A 26,299-nucleotide genomic window follows, 5' to 3' on the forward strand; every position below is an offset into this window, starting at 1 on the left:
TCACGCGACACACCCGCCCACCCACGAGCCCCGTCCTCTGGAAGGAATCGAGACCACAGCAGGGCAGCAGCCAGCAGCGCACCCGTCGTCGGCCGTCACAGCTAGCGCGAGCCCAGAGCCCACAAAACCACAGCTCGCAACGCACACGACACGATCATCTCATACAGTAGAGTACGAAGCACGGGCGGGCACGCCGTTTTCCGGTTCCACCCCTGGAAAACCGCGGGATTTAGCGTGCACCACCCGGGCCCTTTTACCCCTCGACCCCAGCCAGCCAGCCAACAAGACCCCCCCTTGGCTCGCCTCGATTCCACCCACCCACACCCCACACCTCCCTCCGCCTCCGAGCACCACCAAACCCTAGATCTCGCACCGGCGGCAGCCAGCCATGTCGAAGCCCTGGGGAGGCGTCGGCGCGTGGGCGCTGGACGCCGAGCGCGCCGAGGAGGAGGAGCGCGAGCAGGCCCTGTCCTTCCCGGCGCCCGAGCCGCCCGCGGCCGCGGGCGGCGCCGCCAGCTTCCCGAGCCTCCGCGAGGCGGCCGCCGCGGGCGCCGGGGGCAAGTCGAAGAAGAACAAGAACAAGGGAACCACGCTGTCGCTCTCCGAGTTCACCACCTACGGCGCCGCCGCCGCCCAGCGCCGCGCGGCGCCCGTCGAGCCCAGGGGCCTGACCCACGAGGAGATGATGATGCTGCCCACGGGGCCCCGGGAGCGCTCGGCCGAGGAGCTGGACCGCTCCCGCGGCTTCCGCTCCTACGGCGGCGGCGGCGGCGGCTTCGGCGGCCCCGGCGGAGGGGAGCGCCGCGGCGGCTTCGACGACGAGGGCCGCCGCGGGCCGGGAAGAAGCTCGGATCTTGACATGCCCTCCCGCGCCGACGAGGCTGACGACTGGGGCGCCACTAAGAAGTTCACCCCGGCTCCCGCCGATTCGGGCCGCCGCGATAGGTTCGGCGGGCCTTCCCCTCTCGGCCGTGCTGATGACATTGACGACTGGTCGCGCGACAAGAAGCCGCTCCCGTCGCGCTACCCCAGCCTCGGTTCTGGTGGAGGTGGCTTCCGTGACTCGCCGGGCTTCCGTGACTCATCAGCTGCTTCTGATGCTGACCGTTGGGTCCGTGGAGCCACCCCTATGCCACACAACGGCCAGGGGTCGGGGGAGAGGCCGCGCATCGTCCTCAATCCTCCTCCTAAACGTGACCCGGCGGCAGCTGCCTCCACCCCACCTGCTGAGGTGGCCCGCAACCGCCCAAGCCCGTTTGGGGCTGCAAGGCCCCGGGAGGATGTGCTGGCAGAGAAGGGGGTGGACTGGAGGAAGGTTGAGAATGAGATTGAGCAGAAGACCAGCCGGCCTACCAGCTCACACTCCAGCAGGCCGAATAGCGCTCATTCCTCCCGCCCTGGAAGCCCTGGGTCGCAGGTGTCGGCTGTTGGGAGTGAAGGAGCACCGAGGGCACGGCCAAAGGTTAACCCATTTGGTGATGCCAAGCCAAGAGAATTGGTGTTGCAGGAGAAAGGGAAAGATTGGAGGAAGATTGATCTTGAGCTCGAGCATCGTGCTATAAATAGGTATGATGTCTGTGGGATTACCACTTGATTATGCTTAGAATTTCTGTTACTTGTGTCAATGCAATGCTGTGTACTGGCATAAGTTAGAAAGCTGCAACCCTTGTGCTTAGTACATCCAAGCATAATCTTGACATGCCTACACTGGTAGCACATGCATTTGTTGTCACTCCATGTAAGTGGGTCAACACTAAGGTATTATGTTTGCACCGAGGCATTATGTGATAGCTTGCTAGTTGCTACCACTACCATAGCTCACCATATGGCTACCAGCAATACACTGGGTAGGTCATGCCAGAGGCATTGTATATTGATGTGTGACCCTTGATCGTATAATGTCAACCTTACTCATAATTATTTGAACACTGTGCAGTTAATCAATGCTTATTTTAGTGAAGTTTATTCTTGATATACTTGTCATAATGTAGCATCCTTGTTAGTAAATCATTAATTATATGTGTTGTTAAAGTCATGGTCATGGACCTGCGGCAATAGCAAATGAAGTAAATGTTTGAAATGATATCTGGTGTGACATTTTTAGTGGGATTATAGTGGTATTTGGTAAAATTTTATTTCTATCACTCTGAGCTTTTGTTTACATCATTCACTGCTGTATAAATTAGAACAAAACAACTCTAACTAGAATTTTAGATGATTGAACAAACCCAAGCACCCCATCCTCTACATCAACAGCTCTGCTTTGCTAATCTGCTAGAAGTTTAATATTTATGTTATTTATTTGCCTCATTTGGTTGAGTGTAATATGTGAAGTGCATTAACTATAGTTAAAAAGTGCATGCTGTGATCTTTGTTGATGGCTTGGTTACTATTTGTGGTGTTTATTTTAATTTAGCTGACTGTAAATAATAATTTAGTTTTTTTTTGTTTAAAATAACTGGCCCACTCAAGTGAATTTGTGCGCATAATATCCATCAAGCAAGATGTTTGCGTAATTTTATATTTCACACTGTTGCCACGAGTACATCTTTTTTCAGTTGTCACTTGTCAGTTGGAGCTTTTCCTTCTACATACACTTAGGTCCTATTTAGATTGCCTGGATCCTAGCACGTTTCATGTGAATTGGTGCAGATTTGAGGCAAGGCATCTAAACAAGCATTAAAAGTGTTTATCTGATTTTTATTAGTTTCTACTAGCAGACTTTCAGGCTGCTGAAATTTCTTCAATGCGAAGGTTCTGTTTTCTACTTTTCTTCCACATTGATGAGGCAATATGCTCCCTCAAAAAATACTACTGCATTTTATCCAGTGATTTTGTATATTTGTGATTCCAAACAATGGTGATATATGTCTTCTTGAACTCTTATAACTTACTGGATCGTGGGATCGCCTTGTTTTTTTTATCTTCTGTTATGATTGCTAAGGCTTGATTTCTGAAACTGCTGATAATTAAACCACTTTTGTCACGCCTAAATTTGGGATAAATTGCATGATGCTAGGGTAAATGAATTTTCTTTTATTCCATCCTTTCGCTGGCGGTGGTTAAATGATTCTCAACATGATCTGATACCCACAAATTTTATTTTGGGAAAATAACATTTTTTGTTCATCTAATTCAGTTTCAGTATCTTTTTCAATCCTCCCTGAACTGTTAAGAATTTGAAGTAAATTAACTACTTTGGTACTTTATCCTGTCAAGATCATGCTTGTGTTGATTCCTTCTCTCTGAAATTCTTTCCATTTAATTTCTGTGGCTGTATTCCCATTTGATTTGAGTATTTATTCACCAAACTTTTCAGGCCAGAGTCTGATGAAGAAAAAAATTTGAAAGAAGAAATCAACCTTCTGAAAGTGGATCTTAAAGAAATTGAGGGAAAGATGAGTAATGGTTCTGACCAGACATCGGTAGATGCAAAAGATTTGTCTGAGAAGATATCTCAGTTGGAAAGCCAGCTTGAGCAGCTTTCAAGGGAGTTGGATGACAAGATTCGATTTGGGCAAAGGCCACGTTCTGGTGCAGGCAGGGTTACAACACATGCACCAACTAGTTTAGGGGAGGAACCACAGGCTACAGTGGTGGACAGACCGCGTTCTCGCGGTGGTATGGAACCACCCCCAAGGCAGGAAGAAAGATGGGGATTTCAAGGAAGCAGAGAAAGGGGCTCTTTTGGTGGAAGCAGAAATTCGGACAGGTTTGTGCATTTTGCTTGCTTAACTTGATCATGTGTTATCTCGAGAATCAAGATGCTTTGCTCAGGAACTTACTTTTTAGAAAGTAGCATGAGTGAAGTTTGAAAACCTGTGCTTTGATGGTTCGTCATGTTTTAGGTTAAATGCCTGCCCTCTTATGTTATTCCTCATCATGTTTAGCACATGCCAAGCCAGTGATTTTGTTTCAGGATTGATGCACATTGGTAGACTGAGGTAGATTAGTCAATAACCATGAGCATGATTTTGGCATAATCATCCTTCAGATATTATGGGCTCAGTTTAGTGTGCCTGTGCTTTGTGTGGCTACCACCCTTTAATGTGATGGTTTCAAAGGTGTCAACATAGCATAATCTGTCCCTTTTAGAATGCAAATCAGTCTTCTTTCTTTTGTTGTGCAGTTAAACATCACGCTGTTGCCCTTTAATGTGATGGTTTCAAAGGTGTCAACATAGCATAATCTGTCCCTTTTAGAATGCAAATCAGTCTTCTTTCTTTTGTTGTGCAGTTAAACATCACGCTGTTGGGGTATCTAATCATTCTACTCTTCATCATTTTTTTCTTTTCAGGCCAATGGCAAGACAGAGATGGTGAAATTGGGACAACAAGCATCTCATAGGGACTCTTCTGGTTCCAGTCCCTTTTTTGTTTGAAAAGATGGGCAAAATAAGTCTGTTTTCTATTTGTCGTGTTTGTTTGGTCTAGAAGATTGTTGAGGATGGAGATAACTCCACATGAAGTTATTGGTTGTCAAGTCTGTATGCCGTAGGATGTTTTACATTTCCCTTTTTGCCATCTTCCATGTTAAAACAATATCCGGCACCTCCGATACTAACTGTTATTCATGCTTACTGAATTCCAGTTCAGCTTTTGTCGAAGTCGTTTATTTGTGCATTGTAATGGAAGCCTTGAATTTGCACGTCTACGAATGCCATGTCATCTTTCTGCTCGTTTTCTAACCAGTGTCTGTATGTTGAGGCAAGGAGCTGTGATTCCCAGTTGTTTTTGCCTTGCATATGTACAAGTTCGATATGTGGGCGATTGGCCGACTGGTCATAGTTACCGACATGGTGCGAGATACTTTGTGCTTCCCCAGATGGCTAGGCTTTTCTCATCCTCTGCTGGTGGACATATGGTTGATTGTCTCGGATGTTCAAAAAAAGAATAAAAGATTACTTGTCCCTGCGGCGGCGACCGGTTCGGGAGGCCGTATTGGAAGGGGATGACAGCGTCGAACAGCTCGCTACTCGACGTGTCACTAGCCGCATTGTGCTTTGTTGATCGAGTTCATCTCATCTGGACCTGATGTTTCATGTTTGTGAGATGGACCAGTGCGTCTTAACCTTGTGAGGTTTGCTTATTACAGTGTCACTTCCGAGCCATTTTTACTACGTCCTCGTGTTACAACTGCACCGCAGCACGACGTCCTGGTCCACCAACAGCGCTCGCACGGACACGGTGGCGGCTGCCTGATACCCCGTGGTCGGCGCTCACTCGTCCTTCCTCCTCTTCTCGACGACGGCGAAGAAGGCGAGCGCGGCGACGGAGAGCGCGGAGAGCACGGCGGCGGCGACGCGGAGGGACGCGTGGATGCCCGTGACGCCCGCGACGCGGAAGTAGTAGGCGGGCGCGGTCTGGCCGTAGCCCACGGGCGCCCCGGACGCGTCCAGGGCGTAGGCGCGCACGTGGTAGGACGCGGTGGGGACGTCGCGGGCCACCCTGTACCGGAGCGTCGTGCCCGCGCCCGTGCCCGGGCCGGCGGCGGCGGCGTACGCGTACGGCTGCGGCTGGGCGATCTCGAACTGGCACGCCTTGTCCTTGCTCAGGTCGTCGTTGGCCTTGCGCCACCCGCGGTCCTCCTGGCTCGCCGGCGCGTAGCAGAGGGTCACCTTCACCGCCTTGTACCCGGCGTCCGCGCCGGCCGGCGCCGACGCGTTCAGACGCCATGTCACGGTGATCGTGTCCTCGCCGGCGTGCAGGACTGTGAATTTTTGACAGGAATGACGCAGCGTGACATGTTTGAGTTTGTCCATCACATCAAATCTGCAGAACCCTGATTAATTTAATACTACAAAGAAAATGTCTCTAGAAATGGAAGCCCAAAACTAAACGCTCTGCGCTCCTTCTCTGATTTTTGCGTTATACAGTACATGAGACAAACTACTGTGCCGAACCGTTTTTTAAGCATGATTCCTATAGTCCAGATGCCTGAAATCAAGGACCAAATAAACAGAGGTAGAGAAAGAACATGTATAGTGCTGGTTTCCTGGATGGTTAGATTAAAATCTAATGGATACTATTCATTGTCTGAAAAAAAAAAAACTTAAATTTCAGGCAGCCGAGAAATAGCAGACCCCTTTTTTAAGAGATGATGGACTATTTGTGTGGAGAAAGTAGCTATTAGAAAGCTGCATGCATAATACTAAAAATATAAACCAAACATCATATCAGTTTATCGCTGTAACCTACTTCTTTCATTCTAAATTAACTGTCATTTTCTGTTTTCGTATCACAAGTTTGACTTGATCGTTATAATTTATAAAATATATGTAATATATATTTTTTAAGAATTACAGAGTACAACACAGATACTCACAGCGTGCACACACTCAATATTGTGTCTCCAAATATACTTTTTTGAAAAACTAGATTCAAAAATATCTTTCTAATAATATTAATTATATATTATAAATATTAATATTCTTTAATCAAAGTTATTTCTGGAGAAACGCAGGAGTATCTACCACTAATGAGCTTCCCACAATCGGCAGCACGTAACCGTTCTTTCAGCTTTCACGTGGAACTCGCGTTCCGGCACCAGGAGAGCTACAAAGAATTCATCAACTTGCCTACTTCTGTAGTTCCTGCTAGATGCTATAATTGCTAAGGCACCCGTGCTACATTTTGCACCTGTACACCCGGTGCAACAAAATAGAAAAGCATATTCTCCCTCTTTTGCATAGTGACCACAAGAATTGAAAGAAGATGGATCCATATTTTAGTGCTAACATTTGTTAGGCCAGTCTCAGTGGAGAGTTTCATAGCGTTGTTTTCAAGGTTGCCATGTCATATGAAATGAAACTTGGATGAAACACCCACTCTCAATGGAGAATTTCATTCCATAGTTTCATAGGCATTTAATTTCAAGACTCATAGAGAGTTGGTAATCGTACCAAGAGAGTTTCATCTAAATGAAACCCATTTCTTCTTTCTCTTCTTAAATACGCTGTCATGTCATCCAAAATGCCTGTGTGGCAGCCTATTTAATATTAATGAAACTCAGATGAAACTCCCACTGAGACTGGCCTTATATGTTGGAGCAAATTTTGCTTAGCTAAGCTTTTATGGCGTGGACATGACCTAGCACTCCGTTATATGCTAAACACTAAATTGCTCTAATAGTCTCTATAATATACAATACTCCATCCTAAAATACAGGATATCCAAAAACAGATTAAGAACAAACGAAGAATCTAGCAAAAGGCTAACTTGTTCTTCATCACTAATTAGTTAGCTCCACTGTTAACTTGTTTAATTTTCTAGTAATAAGGTGTAGTTTGAAAAAGACATGCACACATGCCATTGATTTTAGTTACTAATTACATTACTTATTTTGAGCGAGAAGATCTTTAAAAGGTGCACACATGTAGAAATAGTTGACAATTCAGATTACCTTATAATTTAGAATAAATTTTAAACTTTTGATATTTGGGAATTGGGATGGAGTTCTTTCCATTGGAACCGAAAGAAGCGAATGATAATCCAGGTTCTGTCACACGGCAATCGAACACAGCAGAAGCCAGAAAGAATCGATCTCTGTCTCCGAGCGTGGAAACAGGAACGCACCTTGGCCGGCCTCTGGCGACGCCTCGACGACGAGTGTCCTGCCGAGCGCGGAGAGGCGCGCCGCCGCCGCCGCCGCCGGCCTCACGCTCCCGCAGCACGCGCCGACCACGACCACCACCACCACCAGCGGCAGCGGCAAAGCCGCCCCAGAACGAGCCATCATGCCAGGCGGTGTAGCGCTGTACTACGCAGCTGAGGCCGCTGTGAAGACGAGATGAGCCGTGTGTGAGTGTGAGAACTGCGAGGGTGAGAAGACGAGGTCTCAAAAATAAATGGAGACGAGGTGAACTAGCGGAGAGGTGTCCGCTGCGCGCGGTCGCTATACATGCGCGCGTGGGACTGGGTGTGCCGTGCGTTCGCCCCCGATGACCCGTGGCAAGCGGCCGGAGACTCCAAAGGCGGCTGTCGACTGACCGGAGCTGGTTAGCGCTTGGGCGGGCGGACGGGACGACGCATGCGAAGCTGCACCAGTGCACCTGCACGGGGTTTGCCTGGTCAGTGATCGAGGGGTCGGGGCTGGGCCTCTCTGGTCCTCGCGCTCGCGGCGAGCAGTATCGTCGGTTCGTCGCGACGTCTCGTCGCCTGACTGCTCTTTGAACGCCTGACTGCTCTTTGAACACGCCGCCGAGTTTTTCAACCTTCTGCCGTTGAATTCAGATGTGTAGTATAGCTGCTCCGCCAGTAGCTCTGGCGTAGTCTCTCAGTTCAGTCTCTGTCGGCGACAAAGACGGTTGCCTCCGGGCGTTGACGAAGATTGTTGTATCGAGTATACACACCGACCAGACCAGTTACGTGAAGACTGTCGTCGTCACTGGTGCGTGAACCTGACGAATCTTTATTCCTTGGCACGGACACCTGGGCAAACATTGTCGTTGGATCAAAGTTCCTGTTATTTTACATTCAGAAAACCGTCTATTGGAACGGTATTGTACATCCTCTGGTGTTGGACATTTTTTTCCAATGCTCATTCCGACAGCAGTTACTGGAACGTGGAACACATCTCCCATATCTTACCTGTACTTGAGTACTCCCTCCGTCCCCGAAAGCTTCAACTCCTAGAATCCGTGTCAGTCAAACTTTTCTAACTTTGACCAACTTTATAGAAAAGAGCATCAATATCTATGACATAAAATAAGTATCTTACGAAAATATATCCTATAATAAATTTAATGGTATTAATTTGGTACTATAAATCTTAATGTTTTTTTCTATAAATTTGGTCAAAGTTGTAAAAGTTTGACTTAGGATAACTCTAGAAATTGCAGCTTTCAGGGACGGAGGGAGTACTATAATATCGCCTCCAAATTAAAACTTATTTTAGGCACTCTTTACAACAAAGGAAAATTTTCCTCTTTTTTTTTCGTTTTTTCATGTGAAAATAAATTGATTCATGTAAAAATCCTATGTAAATCATGTGAAAATCCTACGTTCCAAATGGGCCCTTACTAATATTCCTAGTTAGAGTTATTTATCAAAGTTTTTATAAAGATATAACCAACTACACTAATAAGTCATATTTTACGGAGAATGTAATGGAACTAGTTTCATGTCGATGTTGATGTGTTTTTTCCTATAAACTTGATTAAATTTAGAAAAAAACTAAATTAGGATGAGGAAGTACTATATGCTCATATAGTGAATGTTCGGTGCTCACGGGAGTATTGGCCCTTTGGATGTAGAGATTCCTACATCATACCTTAAGATGATATGCGTTATTTTGTGCTCGCGCCTTTTCTAATCGCTAAGCTTTAAAGACATGGTGTGAAAATAAAAATCAGGGATGGAAGGAGAAATCGATGTTACCATCTCGAAGATAAATCTTGATTAAATTATTTGTGCATATAAAATTTTAATTGTGCTATTTTATTTATTTATATTTTTTAAAAAAGATTTCATCCGGATGGAAGAAAATTTTCCATCCCGGCCCAACTTAATAGTTGAGGCCAGGCCAGGCCAGTTAAGGCCCATACCACGGGACCAACTTACACACGTGGCCTACGAAGACATAGAAATCCTCGTCGTCCTCGCGCAGACCACGCCGCCACCGCCCACCGCAGGCCGCACGTCTTGCGGGTTGCGGCTCCTGCCCGGTCATTGCTCTTTCCGAGTTCCGACCGCCCGAGCCCGAAGCCGAAGCCTTAAACCCCCTTAATCTGAGATCCGACGGCCCAGATCTCTCGTTTCTCCCTATCCCCGTCCGTTCCCCATCTTCCCGCCCTCTCCCCATGTCGCCGCCGGTGGCCGGCGCGGCCGCCACCTCCGGCGACGGGTCGCCGCGCGAGCTCTACACCATCCCGGCATCATCCGGTAAGAATTCTCTCTCTCTCTCTCTCGACGCGTCCTTCTTCCCCGTCGTGCTCCTCCTAGGGTTACGGGGGTGAACCCCCCGCTGAGCCGGTCGCCTGACCGAATTCCGTGTCTGCTTCCGCCACCCCACAGGTTGGTTCCGGTGGGACGGGATCCACGAGACGGAGCGGCAGGCACTGCCGGAGTTCTTCGGCGGGGCCGGCGGTGCTGGGTTCGGGACGGCGACGAGGAACCCGCGAATCTACCGCGAGTACCGCGACTTCATCATCGCCAAGTACCGGGAGGACCCGGCGCGCCGCCTCACTTTCACCGAGGTCCGCAGGGCGCTTGTCGGGGACGTCACGCTCCTCAGGAAGCTCTTCGCCTTCCTCGACTCCTCCGGCCTCATCAACTTCTCGGCCTCCTCCTCGTCCTCGGGCCCCGCGTCACGGAAGCAGGAGGTGGGGGTCGTTGTGGAGGCGCCCGTGGGTCTGCAGGTGACGCCGCGGCCGCCAGCGTCCTACTTTGCCGAGGAGAAGCGTGGGGCCGTGGGCGGGGAGAAGGAGAACGGATTCCGGTTGCCGCCACTGACCTCCTACAGTGATGTGTTTGGGGAATGGGCACCTGGGAAGGCGCCTATATGTGGTTTTTGCGGTGAGGAGTGCAATGGTGCGAAAGTTGAGACGCTGCAGGTACTATTTAAGGTCCAAAAAACTGTCTGAGGATTTTTTCCCCATGATTGTTGTTTTTTTAGTAGATTTCGGGTTTAGGACTATGAAGTGCTGTAGAATGTGGAATATGCAGTGCCAAAAGCTACAGCTCAGATCAAAGCAACTCATACTGTCTCAGGCATAGGTTCATGGACGTTTCAAACATGCTTGAGAAACACTGCAAACTTGTGAAGGTTATTTTGAACTGATTTATCCATTTTTGTTAAAACAGGTAGCATAGTGTACGCTCCAAGAAAATGAAAGAGGGGGTAAATGATAACTGTGGTGCTACTGTATATTATTAGGCTTAGGGATGCTATGTAAATGTCTAATCCCTAGGTTCTAAGATCGGAATATTTGAAACCTACAATTTTGATTTGCTAACGATGGAGAATTCATTTATTAGTATATTTTGTAAATAATAGTTGCCATGGAAGATGAAAAAAGAAGTATATATTTTTTTTTCTGTGGACTAGCTGACAACGTGATTTGGTAGAATGATAAAATGCACACTCAATCTGCTCACTCAGCTCTAGTGGATATTTGTCGTATTGCAAAGTGGCTCTTTTCAATAAGCTGTGTTTTCAGCTGCGCATTGACTGAGTGGTACATTTTGTTCTTATTATGGGTACATCAAGCAGTGATGAAAATTGGGAAATATTTGATCTGTATTCATTAACATTTCCCACTTTCACTTTCAGGATGGTTTTAAAGTTTGTTCAAAATGTTCCAAAAGCAATAATGATAATAATAAGGAAGAAGCGAATAAATGTCCGGGTGACAAGAAGGAGAGTATGGAAAAATCTTCCGGTGCATGGACAGACGCGGAAACATTACTCCTTTTAGAAGGAGTCCTAAAACATGGAGATGACTGGGATCTTATCGCCCAGCATGTCCGTACAAAGAATAAATCAGAATGCATAGCAAGGCTTATTCAGTTACCTTTTGGCGAACATATGCTGGGCACAATAAATGGTAAATCCGCTAGCAGGCTCCACATAAACCAGGCAACTGATGGAAAAACAAACCAGCACATTATGAAGGAGCCTTCAAGCCACACAACTGAAATGGCTGACGGCATGCAGATTGATGGAAATGAAGATAGTGCTGATAAATCAGTTGAAGAATATCCTACAAAACGCAGACGGTTATTTTCTTCCATGGATGCTACCACTTCATTAATGGAGCAGGTAACTAGATCTACGACAAAATGTCATGAAACTCACGTGCTAGTGTAAGGATGCATATAAGTTTTAAATGAGTAGCATACTAACATTTGTTATGCTATCAGTTAGCGCTCCTGACCACAACAGCTAGCCCAGATGTTGTTGCTGCAGCTGCTGATGCTGCAATTAAAGCGTTCAGCAATGAAAACCCACAAGCAAAGAAAGCCTTTCGCCTCAGCGAGCGAGAATATAAGACTAAGGCCTTCGGTTCTAATCATGTCCAACAGATGTAAGAATGAGTTTGTATTGTCCGTATGTTCATTTTTTGGCCAGTGGTGGTGCGATCTTTATTTGTTTTTTTTGCATGGCATGCTTACAGCGACCGCAAAATCGGCGATAAGGATGTGAAAATGCATGGCCAGCCTGGTTCTGGTAGGTCAGATTTATTTCTCACATTCCAAGCTAATATAAATACAGCATCCACCTCATCTTTTGTACTTTGCTCATCTAAAATCTGTTGTCTTCCAATCGTGATTCAGATAAGCAGGAAAAGAAGTTCATTGCTAATGCATATCAATTGAGGGCAGCTGTTGCTACTGCTGTTGGTGTAGCTGCTGCCCGTGCTAAAATGCTTGCAGACCAGGAGGAGCGAGAAATGGAGCTCCTAATGGCATCTGTGATTGAAACTCAGGTGAAACTTTACTCCTTTCCTGCCTAAACTTCTGCCACGACAGTATTCTGGATTTTTAGTTTTTACTTATGCTAACATGTGTGAAACATTTTTGGCTTCATAGCTTATTAATCAATGGCTAATGGACATGATAAGTTTAAAGTAGGATATCAATAGTGTATAGCTGTAGGATGTCACTAATAATGAGCTAAAGTTGGTTCAGCACTGTGTTCACTTAGATTTCACATTCCGCTCCCACCCAGTTTCCTTGTGCTTATAACAGAAGTTCTTAATAGCTTCTATATGCAGTCTTGGTGACCGACTAGTACTCTTGTCATCTTTTTTATTTGGAGTGGAACAAACTTTGAGGGTGCTTGGTTTGAGGAACAGGTGGTGCATCATGAGTTTATTCCATGAATGAATTTTGGTGGAATACTGGAATCACCTCATTCCTCATGGTTGTACTAATTATTAGGTTGTGACTTGTGAGGGATTTTGTGGGGGGAGAATCAGCCCATTCCATTCCACAAACCAAACAAAAAAAAAGGGTGTGAGATGATGGAACACCCCATTACTCAAACCAAACACACCTGTACATATCATTTTGAAAATTATGGACTTTGTTTGATCACTGATGTATTTTTGGTCTGTCTATCTATGTTTACCAGTTAAGAAAGATGCAATACAAGATCAAACACTTTGAGGAGCTAGAGTCAGTCATGGATCAAGAGTACACCACTATACAACAAATGAAAGGATCCCTCATGAATGAATGGCTAAAGGTCCTTGAGCATGCATTCCGGGCTGGAGTCTCACTACCGAGAGATGAATTGCTCACAAAGCTGTTCCTGAACTAGCCCACCCCATGAGGAAGCTGGCTGTAGTCTGAGTAGCCCTCCTCTGATGTGCATCATCCTGACTGTTGCTGGTAGATAGCTTCCTGCGTGTATGAGGGTGCGTCTGTAAAGGTGCTGATTGAGCTTTCGATTTCACAGAATTTTGGGCCCGGGGATCCCAACAACCCTTTGTAACATCTTTGCCCTGTTGTACCAACTAGGTTAGATGGCATAATTGCTGAAATTTTCCTGTAGTTGTTGACATGTATGGTTTCGTTCCTATGGATGGATGGATGTGAAAATGTTACTTCAGTTTTGGAGTTAAGCATGTTGCTTGATCTGTGAGCAGATTGCTTTGGCAGTGTTGTATGGGGAGATGTGGCCTCTAAAATCGCCAACCGGAGGGTTGACATGTGCCATTTTTGCAACCTTACGGTGACGAGTAATCTAGTATTTTGTTTTTACTATTTCGAGTTTTAAACCAATCTGGAATTTTGAGGTTTCGAATGGACGGCCTGGATGGAGAGTGTTCATCGTAATCATGTCAGGAGAACAGTAAGGCGCTGTTAGCTAACTAAACTTTAGGGCTTGTTTGGTACAGCTCACAATAGCTAATAGCTTCATGAGCTCACTTTTTTGTTGCAGCTCTTTTTCTTATTTCTCTATCTCATCTATGCATAAAGTAGTTGGTGAAGCTATTTTACCAAATACTTTTCCCAAAACGGCTCAGCTTTATCTAAAAAGTTGTTCATGAAGCTATTTTCTAAAAAAACAGCTTTACTAGTGAAGTTGCTGTGTCAAACAAGCCCTTAGTAGCTAAAGTTCCAAACACATTGACTAATGCCTTGTTTGATTCCCCTTGCTAAATTTTAGCTAGCTAAATTTTAGTCACTTTAGTAGCTAAAGTTCCAAACACATTGACTAAAAAGAAGCTAAAATAGTTTAGTTCCATTAGTCACCTAAGAATAGGGCCTTGTTTAGTTCCCCAAAAAATTTGCAAAATTTTTCAGATTCCCCGTCACATCGAATCTTTAGACGTATGCATGGAGTATTAAATATAGATAAAAATAAAAACTAATTGCTCAGTTTGGTCGAAATTGACGAGACGAATCTTTTGAGCCTAGTTAGTCTATAATTGGATAATATTTGTCAAATACAAACGAAAGTGCTACTATTCCTATTTTGCAAATTTTTTTTGAAGTAAACAAGGCCTAGCTAAAATAGTTTTAGCTAGCTAAAATTTAGCAATGGAAAAACAAGCCATAAAAGAAGCTAAAATAGTTTAGTTCCATTAGTCATTCAAGAGTAGCTAAAATAATTTTAGCTAGCTAAAATTTAGCAAGGGGAACCAAACAGGCCCTTAGTGTGTTTGAATTGGCTCTGTTTGGTTCCCCTCGCTAAATTTTAGCTAGCTAAACTTTAGTCATTTTAGTTACTAAATTTCCAAACATATTGACTAAAAGGAGCTAAAATAGTTTAGTTCTATTAGTTACCTAAGAGCATCTCCAAGATATTAGCCAAAAACACTAGCCAAATTTACTGATTTAGCTATTCTCTAAAATAGGTTTGACAAAAAATATTAGAGTACTCCAACAGACTCTGTAAAAGGATGGCTAGTGAGGTAGGCTATCCAAAAGTAGAGAGCAAATAATGTGGGATGGAGAGCTACTAAATTTGAAGAGTGGTTTACAGAGTCTGTTGGAAACGTTTTTCCTTCAACAATAGCTAAATTTATCTTTAGAAAAATGATTTAGCTAATCTCTTGGAGATGCTTTAAGAGTAGCTAAAATAATTTTAGCTAGCTAAAATTTAGTTACTAAAGTGACTAAAATTTAGTGGACTAAAATTTAATACGAGGAACCAAACATGGCCTAAATTTTCAAGGCCCTTGACACCCAGCAAAACGGCCAAAACCCTCGCTCCCAAATCTACTAGCCTTTCCAGCCTCCGCCCTCCAGTTGCGAACAACCTGATGGCGAAGAAGAGCAAAGGCCCGGCCGCCGCGGCGCCGGCGGCGGCGGATGAGACGGGCGTCTCGAGTCCCCAGGGCTCCGCCCACGGCAGCGAGGGCGGCGGGGAGAAGGAGGGCGCCTTCCTTCTGGGGGAGCCAACCTGGGAGGACACCGGCGGCGGGCGGTGGCGGTGCGCGGAGACAGGGCACGAGCTGCCGGAGCGGGAGAAGGAGGCGTACGCGCGGTCCCGCGCCTGCCGCCTCGCGCTCATTGACCACGCCGTCGCGCGCAAGAAGCCGCCGCTCAACGCCTTCAAGCCCCACCCCGAGCACAAGTACGTACTGATCCCCTCTGCTCCTGCTGCTGCTATCCTGTTCTGTATTGGTGCCTGTGCCTACTCGTAGCTCATGTGAATTTGTTCGCGAACACTTACCCTGATGCGACCCCGACGGGTTCAATTGGATATCCATTAGTGCTAGTGCAAACCCAGGTGCTCAACTGGCTATGCATTAGTGCAGTGCGCCGCAGTAAAAATTTAGTTCTGCATCAAAATGTATTTTGGCATGATGTTGTGGTGATGCCACATCTTACCCCGAGATAAATGGTCATTTATATATAATCTGACCTAGCCTTTTTGTCCAAGATCGAAGCTGGTATGCAAGATTACAGGGGATACGGTTAACAAGTTGGAGGATCACATATGGAAGCACATCAACGGGAAGAGATTTCTTAACAAGCTAGGTAAAAGTTAACTGTTAATGTCAGACAAATTGTTTGTACCTTGCTGAGAACAATTCATTATTATCAAACACAGATTCCAGTTGAACTCGGCTACCAATACAACCAACTGCATAAAACCTGCACCAGAATATTTGTATGCATGTAACCCATTTAATGTGACCATCACTGTGTAACAGAAAAACTAGAAGACCAGGTGGCTTCTGGCGAGATGGCTGATGAAGAACCTGTGAAGTCAAATGAAGTGGCAAAGAAGAGCAAGTCAAGAAAGAAGGACAAGAAGAAAGCTAATGTTGCCAGTCCTTCTTTGCCAAGAGAACCTAAACCAGAGATGGATGATTCAGATGATCCAGATTTCTGGGTGCCTCCGGTTGGAAGTCGCTGGGATGACGATGATGGGAAAGACAGATGGGAGTCATCACCAGGAAAGCCCAACTCAGCAAAGAACAAAGGTGGTTCTGGTATGTGTGAGTTTGTCAGACTAAACTGCATAGGCAATCGCTGAAGCTAGTAATGATCAATGGTTTATATCACATTTGCTAGAAATGTTTGTTGCATAGGTAACTTTTGCTCAATATTTTAGTTGTTAAATCAATCACTTGTTGTAGACTTCTTGTTTATGAAACACTAGGACTGGGAATTTATTGGTAACGTGAAGGGTTCCTTAGAAAATATTTTTTGAATCCAGCTTGAGAATAACCATCCCCAACATGTAAAAAAACATCAAAAATATTCCATGTCCAAAAAAGGTTGTTTGTTGCTGAGCTATGATATACACAATAAACAGCCATAAGAAGTCATCCACACTCCAGATGTTGGTTATGCATAAGAATTTTTGTTTTATGATTGCACTTTTGGTACACATTTATTGGATGTCCCCTAGCATACTGAGGTTTACAGTTCGTTTTTATCCAACTGTACAAATGTGAGGTTCATGTTGTAATTAGATTGTACCTACCTAATGCTGTTCAGTAGTTCTCTCCCTGCTTCTGGAATTTGTGTAATAGTCTCTTTTTCAATCATGACGAGATCAGCTGTTAAACCATGACATTTTTCTTGTCTCATATCATAGATGATGATGGTGCTGGTGATAATGACGGTGGTGGTGATGATGATACGGCTGACAAGGATGATGCTGAATCAAGGGAACTTGCTTCGAGGTATCTTCATACCATTTGCTCGATTCAATGAATAATGCCTGCTGTCACATAAATAAGCAAGGTTTTCAACTATTGTAGCAGGACAAAGCGAATGTCAATAGAGGCTGTTGGGCCAAGTAGCTTCGCTTCAAGGAAGAAAAAACCCAAGAAGGAGCAGTAAGACATCGGTGATTTGTGACGACTCAAATTAAGAATTTGGTCTCGTCGAGAGGAAGAAGTGTTATCTATTGACTATTGGGTCGTGTTTCCTTAGATTTGGGTAATCAATGACTGGATCTATGTTAGCATATTTCTGGTTAACGCTTGTCTGCTGTGATAAATCTACATACGCACGTATCTTGCAAGGTTTTTTTTGGAAAACATTGAGGGAAATAGTTGCCTTTGCATTGCTGTGTGACTCAAGATTTTGGTTGGATCAGTCATTTTTTGCTCATTGAGCGAACACAGAATCGATTAATACACATACTGCACAGACAATCACTTTTTGCAGTAACCTAATTTTTTTGAAGGTAAAAAGTTACCTATTCTCAAGGAGATGGGATGCTAGAATTACTGGTAATTTACACTGGTCAGCACGTCCTAAAAGAAAGCTCACTTGTTCACTACAATGCAAGAAACATAAACTGTTACTGCCAAAGGTTCTATTCAGTGACAACTTTTTTTTTGCAAAGCTATTAACTTGAATTGTGTCTTTACGTTGACCTGCTATAGAATGTTTAGACTTTCTTGTTTTTGGAACATGGACTGGGAATGTATTGATAAAACAAAAATTAATATGCAAAGCAATTACTAAATTGCAGCGGTCAAGAATGATATAATGATCCAACAATTTGTTTCGTTCCACGAACCAAACAAAAAAAAAACCTGAGATTAACCCATTTCTTAAACAAACAACCTAAAAGAGGGAGGGAAATGTGGTTCAGAAGTCACAAAAGACAAAAAGGTGAGGACATTATAATCTTTGGCTGGGAATTTATTTATCTTTTTTAACTTGTTAAATTTATTTGTTTAGCAAGTAAATTATATCAAACTTCTGTAGGTACTCTTAGCGAAGTATGTAAATACTCCATAGCTCATTTTTATTTAGCTAGTGCCATATTTAGATCCATAGAACTAACAACTAGTTAACTAATCTAGTCTCTAAACATCTAAATAGACAAAATTATTGTTAGTCCTCTGGTCATGGACTAGCTGTTAATCCATTAATCCACTTATAGGAGTTAACAACTAGATCCACCTCATCCATACATGCTCTGCATTCCATCCCTATTACAGAGTGAGGGAGATGAGCCATTTTAAAACAGATTTGCACGGGACATGTGCATATATTATATACATCAAACGGGTCTGCAAAAGCTTGCATAGGGTTCCAGACCCAAGTTGCCGTGAATTGGCTCAAATCTCTGTATGATCGATCTAGGTTCAGTTTGGATATATATGCTAAAACTAACTCTTTAACAATCTCTAGCAAACTTCACACCCTGCTAATTTTTGCTAGTAGTTCGTATCTGTTTGGATCCAACACCTGCTATATTTTGTTGCTAGCTATTGGTATATTGGATCCAACAGGGGTTAGTCCATCGAATGGAGATTAAACATTCAAATCAGACGCCCCGCTGAGCGCCAACGAATGGATAGATTCAAATCAGACGCCCGGCTGGCCGCCAAGTGAATCTGTTCGTCTATTCTATAGAGCAGCAGGCTTTCCATGGGTTTTTGCATAGAAAGAAGACAAACAGCATGGACATCATAAACAAACAGGATGTAGACACATAATCACATGGAATCTCCAGCTTCCAAGGACTACATCATATATATGAAACTGCAATTGGTCGCTCAATCAAGTATTGATATTGCTCCACTTTTATTTGTTAATGCACAAGCATGAGGCGCGAGCGCAATACTTTATGGCAGGAAGTGATCAACAGGGACAGCGAGATTGATTCTGAGATTGGAATCGAAGTTGGAACAGGCACAATGTTAACATGCTCCTCATTTTTTTATTGCGTAGAAGTGATCTGGAGAGATCATGTATGTATAAGAAGAATCAATGTAGATCACGTGTGTGTGTCTATAAAATACTGAAAAACAAAAACAAGAATACTGAACGATACTGAATTTTGCTCAGAATAACAGTTCCATGTGAATCTAACTGAAGCTTGAATGATCTCAACTTCCATGTCTAGAAGACATTTAAGCAAGGACCACAATATTGAAAAAATAGTTTTTCAATGGATGCTTAATATGATATGACTTGAGTATGACACGATAGAGTAAAGATAGGAAGGAAAGGGCTTTGAGGGACTAAGTAAAGATGAAGGACAAGTGTGGCGGCTTGGAGACTGAGGTACCCTGGCTAAGGTGAAGAAGAAAGTACTAGCATTGACTCGAGGTACTAATCAAGCTATGAAGAGTCATATCGTGTTGAGGATCAAATCATTAGTTGAAGTGATTTGAAGCCATGAATAGAACTCAAGTATGTTAAAGTGGTTCAAATCACATGCTCAAAGGTAGTTTGCTCAAAGAAATGAGACAAAGATGATTTCAACCCCTTATGAAGTGATATCGAGAAGAAATGACATATAAATACATTGAAGATTTAAGTAGTTGAAATGATTATATTCTTTTAATCTTGAATAAAGGTGTGTTGTACTATAAAAAAGGATGAAATATGAAACATAGACAAGTCTCAAGTGCTCAAACTAATTGAACTCAAGTGCTAACATGAGAGAAACACAATAGAACAACATTTGCACTTGTTGATCTTGGGGCTTTTTTCTTGGTTGGGGTAATATCCCTTGAAATAAGATTTTCAGGAAGTCCAAGATCATTAAAATCGGAGTTCAGAGTAAAATGTTATGGTGTTTTCCATGAGATGACCCATGATGTTTTTCAGAGCTATATAAGTGCCGCACATTTTGTGGCAGTACAGATCATAACGGCTAGTTTTCGAGCTCTAACTAGTTTTTATGAGGTAGATATATGTACCCATCTCACGCCTCCTGGTGAGGCAACTGGTACTGGATATTATAAACCCACTACAAGCCTTATTATGTGAGCTCTCTAACCCATCTTTTTATGAGAGTGAGTGATTAATGAGTAATGAAGTGTTAGAGAGCAAAAGAGAGCAGGCCAAACCATGAGCACTTGTCGGACTTCAATCTTCGTTGCACATTTGTTACTCTTGAAGGCGAAGGTTCCTAGAAAGCTAGGTGTTGCTCGACGAGCTCTCGTGCTTGTGGTGAGCCATAGGAAAGTTTGTGTTGCCCGAAGATCTTAGTAGAACCCTCAAGTTCAACTTCCGCCAGACTAAAAAAAGATCCTATTCAAATCTATCCTTTTGGATTCTGATCCGAACTCTTCCAAATCATGGAAAATTTAGAAAATACATCTTGAAAGGATTTCCTACTGGGATAAGCATATCACTCTTTATATATATACTAGACGCTGATGGTCATAATCCAATATCCAATTGTCTTTATACCACGATTACCCAAGTTTTTACCCTTTTCTAATATCTTGTTGTTCGTTGCATCACCCCACGAGATTCATCGGAGTTCTAGGTGGTCTTGCTGACCCTAGAAGTCTCAACGGTTTCTCCAAAGAGATGTTTTTGAGCTTTTGTGACGAAGTACGAGCTCTAAATCGGTCGAATCGATCTCTAGATCGGTTTTGTAGATCTTAGAGTTGCTTTCTTGCTGCACGTGATAGGTTGTGCGCAATCTCAGGTGCTCTAGCCCTAGCTGATGTGTGATTCGAGATCCAACTTGGCATCAACAGCTCTGTTTGGAACACATAATTTTAACAGGATTTTTGTCAACCATACACTAGATGGGAGAATAAATCGTTCCAAGCGAAAATAACGTATATATATCCATTTTTAAAAAATCAAACAGATAGCATATATATACGTCACTTCGATCACACCATGTATAGTAGGCCACTACTAAAATATACTAGCCAGGAAGAATGCATGTTCACGAAACGTCCGTCGTACGTGCCAGTTCACTGCACGCCTCTCCTTTCAGCTACGAGCACGAGGGGATTCTTCCTGTGCACCGTCAGCCCGGTCTCCTGCTCCAGATCAACCTCGCCATGCGGGGAGCGCCAGTCAAAGCAGAAGAGCAGGTTGGCCAGCAGCAGCTCGACCACGGAGGTGGCGAAGTGCACGCCGGGGCAGCTCCTCCGGCCGACCCCGAACGGCACCAGCGAGAAGCTGTCGTGCCACGGCTTGTGGTCGCTGAGGTCCGCGATCTCCTCGTGCCGCTCCGGCACGAACCGCGCCGCGTCCGGCCCCCACGCGTCGGGGTCCTGCCCGATGGCCTTGGCGTTCACCAACACCCGCGTCCTGGCCGGTATCTCGCAGCCGTACACCGTGCAGGGCTCGATGGTCTCCCGGGGCACCAGCAGCGGCACCGGCGGGTGCACCCGCATCGACTCCCTGATGACTTGCTTCAGGTACTTGAGCCGCGGGAGGTCAGATTCCTGGACTATGTCTTTGCCAACCACGGCGCCGCGCACCTCCTTCTGCGCCTTGGCGAGGATGTCCGGGTGCCTTACTAGCTCTGTCATCGTCCACTCCACCGTCGCCGCCGCTGTGTCAGTCCCGGCGATGAACATGTCCTGAAACAGGCAAACGAATAAAATAGTGTTCCCGTTGTTCAGAAATTAAACGTCGTCTCGATCAAGAAACTTGTGGAATGCAACATGCAACAAGCTAGCGCGTTGTGAGGCGTACCGTAAGGATGCCTTTGATCTGGTCGCGGTTGTTGAACGTGCTCAGGTAAGCCGGATCACCGTGCAGGCGAAGGAGCACGTCCACCAAGTCCTCACCTTTGGAGGCATCGGCACCGCGCTTGCTGAGGTGGTCGTCGATGACCTTCTCGTAGAACGCGTCGAGCTCATGGAAGTTCCGCTCCAGCCGCCTCCGTAGGCCCCGGAGCGCGTCCAGCCACCCCAGCCATGGCATGTAGTCGGCGACGAAGAAACCGCCTAGAAGCTTCTGTGTCTCGTCGAGGACAGTGCCGGCCTGGATGCTCTCTTGGCCGCCGCCGTCGCCGAACGCGACACGCCGCAGGATCTTGTTGCTCGTGGCCATAAGCTCCTCGCTCAAGTTCACGGGAGAGCCGCTTCTGGACATGTCGGTTATGGCAGCGACGAGCGCGGCGGCCTCGCCCTCCCGGACGTCGCGGAAACTGCGCACGCGCGGGGCGCTCAGGAGCTCCGACAGGGACGCGCGGCGCGCGGCGCGCCAGAACCCGCCGTCCGGGGGAGAGAAGACGATGTCCTGCAGGCCGTAGGTGATCCGGGTGGCGGCGTACAGCGCCGGGCGGCCGGACATCGCCCGGTCGTTGGGCTGGAACACGGCGCGCAGCGCGTCGGCGGTGGAGACGACGAGCGTGGGCACCGAGCCCAGCCGGAGCAGCATGAGCGGCGCCGCGTGCTTGGCGGCGAGCGCGGCGAGGGAGTCATGCGGGGCCGTGCCCAGCTGGTGGAGGTTGCCGATGAGCGGGAGGCCTCTTGGACATGGGAGAGACGGCGAGCTGGCGCGTCTCTTGAACGCTGCAAGCAACAGTTGCTTCAAGTAGAGAACGGTAATGGTGGTAACGATGACGAGGAAGACGCATGAAAACAGCCCATCATGAGCTTGGAGAGTCTCCATGGACACCTGCTGAGTGCTGACTGCTGTTGTGTGGATGAGCAGAGCATGGTAGTAACAGTATATTTATAGACTATATGGAGACTTTGCCAGCGAGAGCTGTTTTTGTCAAAGCTTTTGACTACTAGTACGTGTTATCCTTAGCCGCCGACTGCCGTCGAGAATGCTGTTTTGTCCAGCATGCCATGAAGGGTCCAAAGTCCAGAAAGCTAGTAGGAGTTGGTCCAAAGAAAGCCTGTGATTTTTGCGTCTATCTATCTAATGGTTATTTGAAGAACTAAAACATATATCAAACTGCAAGGTGAGGAACAAAAACAGGAAAGAGACTCAGGTGCAGTCTTGTGGCAACCTCTCAGTCTTGTGGCAAGGTGAACAATGATATCATTTTCAATGTATGGTTTTATCTAAACCCATTTTGGGTAGGAACGATTAGTTCACTGCACTAGCAGACAACAACATATCATTTTTAATTTAGCATCTATAAGACATAATAATATTGAAATTTTTATATGCAAAAAAAAAAATCACCAACATAGAGGTAAACTGGGCATGAGCACCCCCTCTACTTGATGAGTTCCCTCTTATGCACATAAAATTTTGTTGTGTAATTCAATAGCAAATTTGGATTTTAGCTCCTAAAAATTTATATTTTATCACTTTGTCATTTTTATATATAATTTCTGGCTCTGTCTCTAACCTACTTTCTTCGGCCCAATATATAAAGCATAGTGAAATTTGGTGCAATCTTCTAACTTATACTGTGACCATTTATTTATTTTATATTATATTGTTTATGGTTATAAGTTTATAATTATTAGATAGTACATTTTATTATAAATTTAATTATATCAAATTTCCATTATAGTAGTTAAAGATTATTAGTTAAATTATGAAAGGTTAGAAAGTTTGAATCTGGACTTATTAAAATGCCTTATAAATTGGATGTGTGTGTGTGAGAGAGAGAGGTCCAGGACAAGAGGCAAAATGACGTTTGGCCAGAATCGGGATGGTGGGGACTGGGGCGGCTACACGGCTAGCCTTGTTTAGTTTAATCAAAAATTTAAAAACTTTTCAAGATTCTCCGTCACATTAAATCTTGTAGTACATGCATGAAGCACTAAATATAGTCGAAAATAAAAACTAGTTATACAGTTTGTCTATAATTTACGAGACGAATCTTTTGAGCCTAATTAATCTATAATTAAACAATAATTATCAAATACAAACGAAAGTGCTACAATATCAAAATCTAAATTTTTTTCACATCTAAACATGGGCTAACTTCCAATTCCAAGCTACACGGCAGAAGCCAATCAGCAGCATGCATAGGTGCAGGCCTCCCGCACGCATTCCCCCGTGCTTCTGGAGTCCTCGCCGACGGATTCGAGTCCAATCTATTTCCGGCCACGGCCGTTGACCAACGTGTCGCTTTCGGCGTCGCGCCGGGAGCCGGTTTCATTTCAGAGACGGGCCTGGTGGCTTTGCACCTGCACAGCACAGACTTGGCCTGGGCCGCTACGGTAGCGGTCGCAGTGTGGCACGGTTGGCATCTGTGCGGGTTCGCGGCCTTTCTACGAGTGGATCCAGCCGTGTGGATTTATTAAAATGGTATTTCCCCGGCAGAATCATCTCTAAGCCCCAGAGTGGGCGAGTCGGGCCTAATTTTATTCTTAGCTCGACACAGGCCAGGCCAGGCGAGGAGCTGAATGGACCACCTGCAAAATTTATTATAGTGTAAAATAGTTAAAATAATATTTCGTGGCAGGCTCAGGTTAAAAAGCAAATTCTGGATAGTATGATCTGTGCGCAGACCCTATCCACTAAGGTTTACAGGTGGGTTAAAACCCAGTGAACTCGGAGCGGGCTCAATTTGCTAAGATCTAATCCCGAGTGGCGTCTAGTACTCGTCACCGGCCGGTGTGGCAACTTGTCCAGTCAAGAAGAAATACGATGGAGGCTAGCAGCGGGTCAGCCATGGACATATTGATGATAATGGTGGGTCCAACATAGGCCTTGTTTAGTTTTCAGAAAAATTTATAAAAACTTTCACATTCTTCGTCACATCGAATCTTAGACGCATACATGAAGTATTAAATATAGACAAAAATAAAAACTAATTACACAGTTTAGTCGGAATTAACGAGACGAATTTTTTGAGCCTAATTAGTCTATAATTGAACAATATTTGTCAAATACAAACGAAAGTGCTACAATGTCGATTTCTCAAAAATTTTCGCAACTAAACAAAGCCATAGACATGTTCGAAATGCATGTGCATAACAAGAGGATGGCGGCGGACTCAATTGTGCATTCGTTGAAGAAGCAATGATGGCCTACACACTAATAGGAACAGTGGTGCACGCGAGCTCAAACTCTGATCATGGTAGTTGCTGTATGACAGTCCGAGAGAACTCCAACACACTTTTTTCTGTGTGTTCAACATGCACAAAGGGTAGAGGAGGCATAGACAAACTCAATAGAATTCATTTCTAGAACAGAGGTGAAACACAAAGTAAGGAACAATAGCGATAGGAGGAGCTCGATGTACGCTATTGGTGGTGACGAGCATTGGAGCAGAGATAGAGCAGAAGCACGATTCCATGCTTGAGGGATTGGAAAGGAAGACATCACAGCTAGACAAGGATAAGCATGGGCTCGACAATTTCATGCCATGCTAGTTGCTCTCCACATGCCATGTCATATCTAATGGCCAAACAAAGGGTGAATCACTTAAAAATTTTGTGGAACCGAAAGTTAAATCTAAGGGCTAGAAGAAGGGGTATGGACATGCGGTGAACCACTAAGTTTATGGACCCACAAATTAACTTTTAGAGTTGGTGAACCTAACCGAAACCTCCATAAGTTAATAGACCTCCGGTGCATTAAACTCCTTTTATTCTTAATAGGAATTGATTTTAGTAATAAAAACCTTCTATAGCTTTTTCAATTAGATCTTCAAATATTTTTGTCATCTATTCTTGGTTCTTTTTGCTCATCAAAGACAGAGAGTGAAGCTGATTCTCTAAAATGGCAAGAAACGGGGAGTGTTTTTATTAGAATGGCTTGCTCTTTTTTTTAGCAAAAAATAGCTCGCTCTAATTGAGGATTTAGAGGGAGAGTCAGGAATAAATCTGGCCATGGCCCTATTTGTGGCCCAAAAGCCCCAAGTAAACCTATGCATTTTTGGCCCATAAACATCATACTTAAGAGGCTAAGAGGACAAAGTCCACTATCGCTGAACATGGGTGACTGCTTTCAAATAGGTTTACTGTATAACTTATTGTTATTGCTTGCGAGTTTTTTGAGAGCTTATTTTTATGCTAGAGACTTTTTTTATTAAACTTTAATGGAGTGCATGAATTATGCAAAGATTCAAATAAAAAAATATTTTTTTCTAAAAAAGTAAATTATCTACCTCTATGATTATGAATATGAATATGGTCAAAATGGAAAATCAAATTATCCAGCGTTGTCATCATATAAAAATAATCTAAAGTGGCACTTAAATTTTTGTTAGAGATTTCCATTAAGTTCTCTATATTAGTTCT

General features: G+C 44.6%; 4 protein-coding genes across 5 annotated transcripts; 2 read left to right on the plus strand and 2 right to left on the minus strand.

The window, feature by feature from the left end:
* LOC8073589 (eukaryotic translation initiation factor 4B1) lies at positions 281 to 4,653 on the plus strand. Its single transcript, XM_002446625.2, has 3 exons — positions 281 to 1,566; positions 3,320 to 3,712; positions 4,298 to 4,653. Exons 1-3 carry the CDS (start codon positions 389 to 391, stop codon positions 4,320 to 4,322), a joined length of 1,596 nt encoding a protein of 531 aa, XP_002446670.1. The 5' UTR covers positions 281 to 388; the 3' UTR covers positions 4,323 to 4,653.
* On the minus strand, positions 4,887 to 7,851 carry LOC8073590 (probable high-affinity nitrate transporter-activating protein 2.2). 2 transcript variants are annotated; one of them, XM_021463052.1, is made up of 2 exons: positions 7,575 to 7,851; positions 4,887 to 5,781 (listed from the first exon to the last, which is right to left on the minus strand). In XM_021463052.1, exons 1-2 carry the CDS (start codon positions 7,735 to 7,737, stop codon positions 5,219 to 5,221), a joined length of 726 nt encoding a protein of 241 aa, XP_021318727.1. In that variant the 5' UTR covers positions 7,738 to 7,851; the 3' UTR covers positions 4,887 to 5,218. The 2 variants fall into 2 exon arrangements, with proteins under 2 accessions (XP_021318727.1, XP_002448046.2); XM_002448001.2 differs by having other exon boundaries at positions 4,982 to 5,709; positions 7,575 to 7,849.
* On the plus strand, positions 9,605 to 17,553 carry LOC8058721 (SWI/SNF complex subunit SWI3A). The gene is made up of 11 exons (XM_021463299.1): positions 9,605 to 9,881; positions 10,014 to 10,552; positions 11,272 to 11,760; positions 11,862 to 12,025; positions 12,116 to 12,168; positions 12,276 to 12,427; positions 15,395 to 15,528; positions 15,838 to 15,935; positions 16,112 to 16,393; positions 17,005 to 17,092; positions 17,174 to 17,553. The coding sequence occupies exons 1-11, from the start codon at positions 9,800 to 9,802 to the stop codon at positions 17,250 to 17,252; spliced, it is 2,160 nt and encodes a 719-aa protein (XP_021318974.1). The 5' UTR covers positions 9,605 to 9,799; the 3' UTR covers positions 17,253 to 17,553.
* Positions 20,933 to 22,801, minus strand: LOC8073591 (cytochrome P450 71A9). Its single transcript, XM_002448002.2, has 2 exons — positions 21,831 to 22,801; positions 20,933 to 21,715 (listed from the first exon to the last, which is right to left on the minus strand). The coding sequence occupies exons 1-2, from the start codon at positions 22,752 to 22,754 to the stop codon at positions 21,098 to 21,100; spliced, it is 1,542 nt and encodes a 513-aa protein (XP_002448047.1). The 5' UTR covers positions 22,755 to 22,801; the 3' UTR covers positions 20,933 to 21,097.

The sequence above is a fragment of the Sorghum bicolor genome, chromosome 6 (assembly GCF_000003195.3).
Source record: "Sorghum bicolor cultivar BTx623 chromosome 6, Sorghum_bicolor_NCBIv3, whole genome shotgun sequence".
Taxonomy (NCBI): domain Eukaryota; kingdom Viridiplantae; phylum Streptophyta; class Magnoliopsida; order Poales; family Poaceae; genus Sorghum; species Sorghum bicolor.

Bases quoted from the DNA above. Each gene is read 5' to 3' on its own strand.
- LOC8073589 (XM_002446625.2), top strand. From the start codon at position 389: ATGTCGAAGCCCTGGGGAGGCGTCGGCGCGTGGGCGCTGGACGCCGAG. The intron at 1,567-3,319 runs GTATGATGTCTG...CAAACTTTTCAG, and splicing joins GAGCATCGTGCTATAAATAG to GCCAGAGTCTGATGAAGAAA. The intron at 3,713-4,297 runs GTTTGTGCATTT...TTTTCTTTTCAG, and splicing joins GGAAGCAGAAATTCGGACAG to GCCAATGGCAAGACAGAGAT.
- LOC8073590 (XM_021463052.1), bottom strand. From the start codon at position 7,737: ATGATGGCTCGTTCTGGGGCGGCTTTGCCGCTGCCGCTGGTGGTGGTG. The intron at 5,782-7,574 runs GTGCGTTCCTGT...TAAATTAATCAG, and splicing joins GTCGCCAGAGGCCGGCCAAG to GGTTCTGCAGATTTGATGTG.
- LOC8058721 (XM_021463299.1), top strand. From the start codon at position 9,800: ATGTCGCCGCCGGTGGCCGGCGCGGCCGCCACCTCCGGCGACGGGTCG. The intron at 12,026-12,115 runs GTAAGAATGAGT...GCATGCTTACAG, and splicing joins TCTAATCATGTCCAACAGAT to CGACCGCAAAATCGGCGATA. The intron at 15,529-15,837 runs GTACGTACTGAT...TTTTTGTCCAAG, and splicing joins AAGCCCCACCCCGAGCACAA to ATCGAAGCTGGTATGCAAGA.
- LOC8073591 (XM_002448002.2), bottom strand. From the start codon at position 22,754: ATGGAGACTCTCCAAGCTCATGATGGGCTGTTTTCATGCGTCTTCCTC. The intron at 21,716-21,830 runs GTACGCCTCACA...TGCCTGTTTCAG, and splicing joins AGATCAAAGGCATCCTTACG to GACATGTTCATCGCCGGGAC.